Source organism: Austrofundulus limnaeus, unplaced genomic scaffold, assembly GCF_001266775.1.
Source record: "Austrofundulus limnaeus strain Quisiro unplaced genomic scaffold, Austrofundulus_limnaeus-1.0 Scaffold444, whole genome shotgun sequence".
In the NCBI taxonomy this organism is placed as follows: domain Eukaryota; kingdom Metazoa; phylum Chordata; class Actinopteri; order Cyprinodontiformes; family Rivulidae; genus Austrofundulus; species Austrofundulus limnaeus.
The window spans coordinates 13,258-20,755 of NW_013952846.1; the positions used below are offsets into that span (position 1 = coordinate 13,258).

Here is a 7,498-nt window from a genome sequence, read left to right on the forward strand (position 1 = left end):
GTGTGTGTGTGTGTGTGTGTGTGTGTGTGTGTGTGTGTGTGTGTGTGTGTGTGTGTGTGTGTGAGCGGTGACTCGGGCCTCACCTGTCCACCTGTTACGTAGCTGAAGTCTCCATTGCTGTGTGCGGCATTTGCGCTTCACCGCCTGCCTCTGCCTCTGGAGGGGCAGCAGCCTGGGGGCTGATCGGCGCCATGGCAACCGACAAATGCCCAGCCTGCACAGCCCCTCCCGGGAGCCCAGCCGCCGGCCGGCTGCTGCGGGCTCCGGGGGGGCCTCCGTTCCTGCGGAAGGAGTTCCTGATGCCGTTCGACACGCGGCTGGACAGGCGCCGCACCGCCCCGCCGAGTCCCCTCAGCCCGGCCTTGTTCTTCTTCAGCAGCCCCACATCGTCCTCCAGCTCGGCCGGGGGCACCTCGATGTTCCCGGAGTACCAGAACACCCACCAGATGAGGCTGAGGAAGATGACGATGGAGCCCGCGTAGATGAGCAGGTCGTAGAAGAAGACGTTGACGAACACGCCGACGAGGAGCACGACCAGCCCCACCATGTCAAAGGCCACCGCGAGCCAGAAGCTGCACGCGCAGCGGCCCAGGCCCCGGAACTCCGGCTCCATGCCTCGGCTCCGAGCAGGACAGAGCGAGGGCTGGAAGGTGAGCCAGGTGAGACGCTCCGTCCCGGGTCAACCTGCGGGAGGGGCGTACGGCTCTGAGGGGGCGGAGCTGGATCACCTGGATCACCTGAGTCCACCAGCCTCGCGGGTCCTGGAATACATGGTGCCATAGAAACCATCACAGTTAGTGAGTGCAAATTCAAAGAAAAAAAAAAGATAAAAAAGAAAGTAAAAGAGTAAAATAAAACTCCCCAAAGCAGCTGGGCACTTTAATGACCCACTGGATATATTTTTTAAAAAATTCTTCAAAAGCATAAATTAGATGTAAATCTTCAACTAATTAATTTTTGGAGTTAATTTAATTTAAGATCCTAACTCCAAACAGAAAATTAAAAACTCATTTTTTATTCATGCTTAATAACTTATGAATAACTATTCTATATACAGTATATACTGTGTGTATGTAAATGTACTTTAGTGTTAGATGTATTAATGGTTAGAGAACATCTGAATTGACTATCTAATCCTGCTTCATTAAATAAGGCAGGAAAGTTTTTTRTGAACCTTTCTAAAGTGCAGACTATTAAATTATTCATTAATGTAGAAAAATCCCTGAAGAGCCACAAGTTCCTTTTCAGTTAAAAATCAGACCAAACTCATAGTTAATTGAAAAATAAGACCACAAATATTTATATTTTATCAATTTATGAAACATCTCATGAATCTTTGCTGCCTAAATGATTGTCAAACTTTCTCCAAGTTCAAAGGCTCAAAAAACTAAAAAGAATAGACCAGCACACCRGCTGCTTGCTTATTCATAATAATAAAAGCACTTTACTTAAAAAAGTATTTGTACTTCATGCATTACACACTTAACAAAAATATAAACGCCCCATGTCAACTATTGTTGCCATGGTGAGTTAACAACAGTAAATGAGCATTTGATGACATTTTATTGTACAAAGGTATTATTTCTCTTGATTTGTGTATAATTAAAAAAAACTTGCTGTCAGTGAGCATTACTCAGTGAGTAGTTTTTTTACTCAGTGCATGGGTGGGGCATGTCCAGTGGGTGATCAGATAAAATGAGCAACAGCTGGACAATCCTTAGACTGGGGTCAATAAAAGACCACCTTAAAATGTCAATTTTGTCACATGTCATAATGCCTCAGATGTCGCAAGTTATGTGGGAGCGTGCCGTAGGCATGTTGGATGCAGGGATGTAGCTGCAAGGAATTGYTTCAAACAGAGGACAGTGAAGTTCTGGACTGGCCTGCATATTCACCAGACATGTCCCCAACAGAGCATCTTCGGGATGTTCTGGATAGGCGTGTCCGGTACCGCGTTCCAGTTCCAGGCAATGTGGGTCAGCTCTGCGTGGCACTCCAGGAGGAATGGAATAACATCCCACAGGTCACCATAGACAATCTGATCAACTCCATGTGAAGAAGATGTGTTGCTCTGAGAGGCACAGCTGGCTGACACACAAGACACTGAAAAATCAAATTCCTCAACCTGACCCCATCATGTCCAAAGGACTGTCAATCCACTACAAATGGCCATACCACGATGTTATCAATGCCGATATGAAGATCAGTAGTTACTGAGAATATGTTTTGAGTTTCTCTATACGTTGCGTAACACACATGTTCATAAAACTCTTGTATTTGACATGAGGCGTTTATATTTTTAAGTGAATTATTGCATTTGTCCCACAGCCCTCTGATACATTTTCATTTTGGCCCTCTTAGGGAAAAAGTTTGTGCACCCCTGCTCTATTCATTAATACCTGAAATACATATTCAATTCATGAGTTATTAAGCATAAATCAATGAATGTGTAGGTTTTGGAAGTAAATAGCCTTTATGGATAACAAATTAATGTGTTAATTTGCACTTAAATGTTTCAGATCAAATTTAAATATGAAACTAATAAACACAAAGCGCAGCTCATAAATTAATGTCTTTATTATGGAGTGGGGGCGGGGGAGTAAAACGTACAGCAAACATACAGGACCCTGTGTTAAAAAGCAAATGCCTCCTATACCTAATAACTGGTTGGGCCACCCTTAGCAAGTGTTTGAGATAACTGACAATATGAGTCTTTTACAGCGCTGAGGAGGAACCCTGGCCCACTTATCTTTGCAGAATTGTTGTAATTCAGCTACACTGGAGGGTTTCTGAGCACAAACCACCTTTTTAAGGTCAGCATCTCAGTCAGATTTAGGTCAGGACGTTGACTAGGCCAGTCCAAAGTCTTAAATAAGCCATTCAGAGGTGGACCTGCTGCTGTGTTTTGGATCGTTGTCCTGCTGCAGTAAGTGTGCTTCAGCTTGAAGTCACAAACAGATGGGCAGACTTTCAGGAGTTTTTGGTAGGCAGCAGAATTCATGGTTCCATTTAACACAAGTCCTGAAGCTGCAAAACCATCAAACTACCACCACTATATTTTACTGTTGGTATAATGTTCCTTTTCTGAAAAGCTGTGTTATTTCTACACAAGATGAAATGTGACTTACAACTTCCAAAAGGTCCAACTTCATCTCATCAGTCCACAGAAAATTCTTCCAAAAGTCTTGGTGATCAAGATGTTTTCTGGCAGAACGAGACAAGCCTTTGTTTTTTGCTCAGTTGTGGTTTTCGTATTGGAACTGTGCCATGCAGTCCCTTTTTGCCCAAGCTCTTTCTGATGGTGGAGACATGAACACTGACCTTAACTGAGGCAAGTGAGGTCTGCAGTTCTTTGGATGTTGTGGTTTTTCTGACCTCTTGGATGTACTGTCACTGTGCTCATGGGGTAATTTTGGTCGGCCGGCCGCTCCTGGGAAGGTTCATTACTGTTCCATGCTTTCACTATTCATGGACAATGGTTCTTCTCACCGGGGTCCACTGAAGTCCCAAAGCTTTAGGAATGGATTTATAACCTTTTTCAGACTGATAAATCTGTTACTTTGTCATTTGTTCATGAGTTTCTTTGAATTTCAGCAAGATGTCTAGATTTTCAAGATCTTTGGGTCCCATTTAACTGGTTTCTTGATTAAGAACAGGTGTGGCAGCATTCAGGTGTGGCTAGGGAAATTAAAACCCAGTTTACCAAAGATGTGATAAACCACAGGGACATTCACTTTTTCACACAGGGCCTGTTTGTTTGGATTTATTTTTCCCTTAATATTAAATACCTTCATTTATGAACTGAATTTTGTGTTCACTTGTGCTATCTTTGTCTAATGTTTAAATTTGTTTGGTGATTTGAAACATTCAAGTGTGACAATCGTAAAAAAATAAGAAATCAGAAAAGGGCAAACACTTTTTTATAGGTTGTAATCTCCAACCAGTGAGTTTAAGCTCCTCCCCTCAGGCAGAAGACTACCAGGATTGAAACTTCATGCCACAAGAACTTTTTTCCAATAGCCATTAGACTTATGAACAATAGTTAAATGACTCTGGCATAACACAGCCAATACACACAGGTGCCACTTTGCACATATTGTATACTGTCAATATCACTACTATTTCCTTATTTCACTTTTTTATTTTTTTCCATTATAGTTGCACCATTACATCAGAGCAATTTCCTAGTCTGTGAACTTTACTGACAATGGTAAGAAGGTGAGTGATCTGCATGAACTGAGGATGAGTGAGTAAGTAGAAGCATATTTTTGTAAAGGGAATTTTTTTGTTTACTTCATTACATACTAACAGCATGCAACACCTCTTTGGGGAGTTACACAAAGCCTCCATTGTGAAGGATGACTGGCTCCAGTGTGATTTACATGTGAATACAMGTCCTCACAGGGCTTCTCAGGTGGATCTATTAAAGCCTCAGCTCACTACAGACTTTGAATTGAAAAAGCCTCTTGGATGGGAAGAGAAACGTCTTCAACTTTAGAATTGAAAGTCCAGTTGTTTGTTATTTTTAACTGTTTTTTGAAATAGCATGCAGCTATATATTATCCATCCATATCTATACCCACTTCTTCCTTTCAGGGTCACTGGTGCCCATATCCAGCAGTCACAGTGCGAGGGGCGGGGTTCACCCTGGACAGGTCGCAAGTCCATCACTTATGTAAGAGTACCAACAAATTTATCTGCWTCTGTACATTTTTAAAATATTTTTTACAAAATTAGGACTTTTACGAAAACCTAGTGTCAACAATTTTTAGCCATAAAATTGTAACTGGACAACTAAAAGCTGCATTTCCAGGTGACCCCAGCAGATTTACCTGTCAACAGTGGAGAAGATAAAAGGCTGGCTCTGACAATGAACACACTTTGCTTTCCCAATTTATAATTTTATTGTCATAGTTGTTTGCTTTCATATTATTTGACCACGCTCAGGCAGGCTGCCTGAACGCCACATGAGAAACCAAGAACTGGTAAAAGCAAAGGGAAACATGTACAACCAAGTTAAACGTCTGGTTTCAAACAGCTGAGTTCTTTCAAATAATTTCACTTCGATCTGAAAATCAATTCTTTACTTCTGGTCCACATGTGATTACAGATATAACTTCTTTGTTGTCAGTGTCATTTATGACAGCAAGAAAAAAATAATAAAATCTTTAAAAAAAAAAAGAAAAGAAAAAAATCATCTTATGAGTGGAGCACAGCTGGAATGGGAGGTGAGGTGGGGGTGGAGCGAGGGTTAACCCAGAATGGCATAACAGAGCTCTCAATATGAGAAGGCTGACTCCTGTGGACACCATCGTTCTTTTCTTTAAAAACAAGTTACTTTTTCACAAACTGATCATCTTCAACACTAAGAAGGGGGCGTGGCAGGTAGGCGCCATTGCCGCTGATGACCATGGGGCGCGGTTTATGACCGATCTCATCCCGTTCCTTCCCACCAAAACTCGTACAGTTTGGTCGTCTTCAGTCCCGCTCAGCAACCAGCTTCAGAACCTTCCCGATGGCGATGGTCTTACCTGGTACATGAACACAAAACTATTAGCAAATTCTTCATTTGTCAATGTTATCTGATATTTTTAAATACAATTCAGCACATTACCAAGCCCCAACTTACAGTTCAGCTGTTCTAAGCAGGCTTATGTTAAAGTAACCTGACTACAGCTGATTATTATACCTGCACAGATCCAACTGGAAACGTTGAGCTAAGTTGATACTTGACACACTGAACATGGCGCCAGAGTGCACACCAACAACGCAATCGCACCATTCCCACATTCCATTTAATGTCACAACAATGAATTAATACTTCAGATTCCACCGTTTGGTGGCTGTAGAAATGATGTGTGTTTTTAACCCAGATTCTGACAGTTGAGGATACCACACATCTACATGACAAACCTTGAGTTAGCTGTTATCAGTTAGCATTAGTCCACAGTTTTCTTTTGTACCTTTTTAGTGGTTTAGTAATTGAAAAGCAAATATTTTAGTTTATGGTTAGTTGTGCCCATCAGTGAAGAGATGCTATGAGACAAACTGATTGAATACTAAAACTTCTGGAACTGGGAGCATCTTGAACTTTAAAGTGCCTGTGACACCAACATTTTGTCATAAATTTGAATTCATTTTTGGAAAGACAACACTGATAACATAAAGCAAAACAAATTTCACACTGCTGAGCTGAACAGTGGTTGAGATATTTGCATGTAAAGCAACAGGAAGTGATGTCAAAGGGGAATGTCTGCATGTGAGCAGAGCATTGATAAAATGTTTGATAACAGACTGTAGAGAAGAATCTGATGTTTCTTTAGATCGTTTTGAGTCACTATCAGAGAGATGAAGAGTCAGAGTTCAAACAATGTTTCAATAAACAAAGGGTTTTCTTTCTTAAAGTTCCCCTTTGATGTCACTTCCTGTTTCATTTTGGCTGAGCTAAATCCAAAAGAAAGTATGATGGTTATGTGACAAAATGGGTAAAATCATGTGTATTATGCCAAGTTTCTTGAATATAATAATGATTTCTTTGACTTTTTGTATTTGCACGTCACAGGCTCTTTAATGACATGAGCTTTTTCTGATTCTGTCAGTTGCTGCTGCTCAACTACATGGCTGCTCAAAGACACGTTTTCTTTTATTTTTTTTATTTTTAAAGTTTATAGCTTCATTAACCCTCAGAGGGGGGAATCAAATCTCTGCATTCTTCCCATCACACAGCACATGTGGAGCAGTGGGCTACCATTTTTGAGGCACCCGGGGAGCAACTGAGGGGGTTAAAGGCCTTGCTCAGGGGTGCTATCACCCTAAACTGCTAGAAAACTAAAAGTTACCCCCTTTAAACTTTGGAGCCTCTACTTTCTCCACCATATGCCTTACCTTCATCTCGTAAGGTAAACCGCCCCATCTGAGGAAAATCTTTAAAGGTCTCGAGGCAAATGGTTCCTGCTGTGCGCAAGCGGGCAATGCAGACCTGGTCCTGTTTGACRAATCGAGGCCGCGTCTTGCTTTTCTCTCCGCTCTTCTTGTCTACCAGACAGATTAAGGCCTGTAGGGGTGAAGAGGCAGATCAATTACTGCTTTCTTCAACAGACTACTTTCCAAGACAGATTTTAAGGTTTTTAAACGCAACAATAAAAATAACTCACTGTAATTTGCACTTCTTCAATGCATGTGTGAATGTGAAGAACTGCATTGTAACCTGGACAGATGATAGATTTGTGTTCAATGATGACAATCTGTGGAGAAAACAAACGGTATTAAGGAAAGAAGCTGCACCAGCTGCAGCTGGCAGCTCTATGCTCCTGAGTTAGATGATGGCCAGAGCAGGCAGCCAGTAAAAGCAGTCATTGTGCTTTTAATTTCTAAATGTAGTAAATTAAAATACAGTAAGCTAAATGGTGACTGGCCACCTCATTAAACTTTTTCCTTGTACATATTTTTAAAGGGATCCCCAATTAGTTGTAACATTAGACTTTATATGATAAACATA

The 7,498-nt window shown here is 41.4% G+C and overlaps 2 protein-coding genes across 3 annotated transcripts in view; both read right to left on the reverse strand.

Annotated features, from left to right (window-relative positions):
- The window catches only part of si:dkeyp-72e1.6 (transmembrane protein 238), a 7,952-nt gene extending 7,256 nt beyond the window's left edge, over nucleotides 1–696 (reverse strand). Inside the window, exon 1 of the mRNA XM_014024881.1 lies at nucleotides 84–696. Within this exon, the coding sequence (XP_013880335.1) occupies nucleotides 95–613 (519 nt within the window). The 5' untranslated portion in view covers nucleotides 614–696 and the 3' untranslated portion in view covers nucleotides 84–94. The remainder of the gene's footprint in view (nucleotides 1–83) is intronic.
- Nucleotides 697–4,885: 4,189 nt separating this feature from the next.
- Nucleotides 4,886–7,498, reverse strand: part of LOC106529451 (eukaryotic peptide chain release factor GTP-binding subunit ERF3A) — a 25,824-nt gene continuing 23,211 nt past the window's right edge. For both annotated transcript variants that reach the window (XM_014024883.1, XM_014024882.1), the window contains 3 exons: nucleotides 7,155–7,244; nucleotides 6,886–7,054; nucleotides 4,886–5,531 (listed from right to left, as the gene is read on the reverse strand). In XM_014024883.1, coding sequence (XP_013880337.1) covers nucleotides 5,479–5,531; nucleotides 6,886–7,054; nucleotides 7,155–7,244 — 312 coding nt within the window. In that variant the 3' untranslated portion in view covers nucleotides 4,886–5,478. The remainder of the gene's footprint in view (nucleotides 5,532–6,885; nucleotides 7,055–7,154; nucleotides 7,245–7,498) is intronic.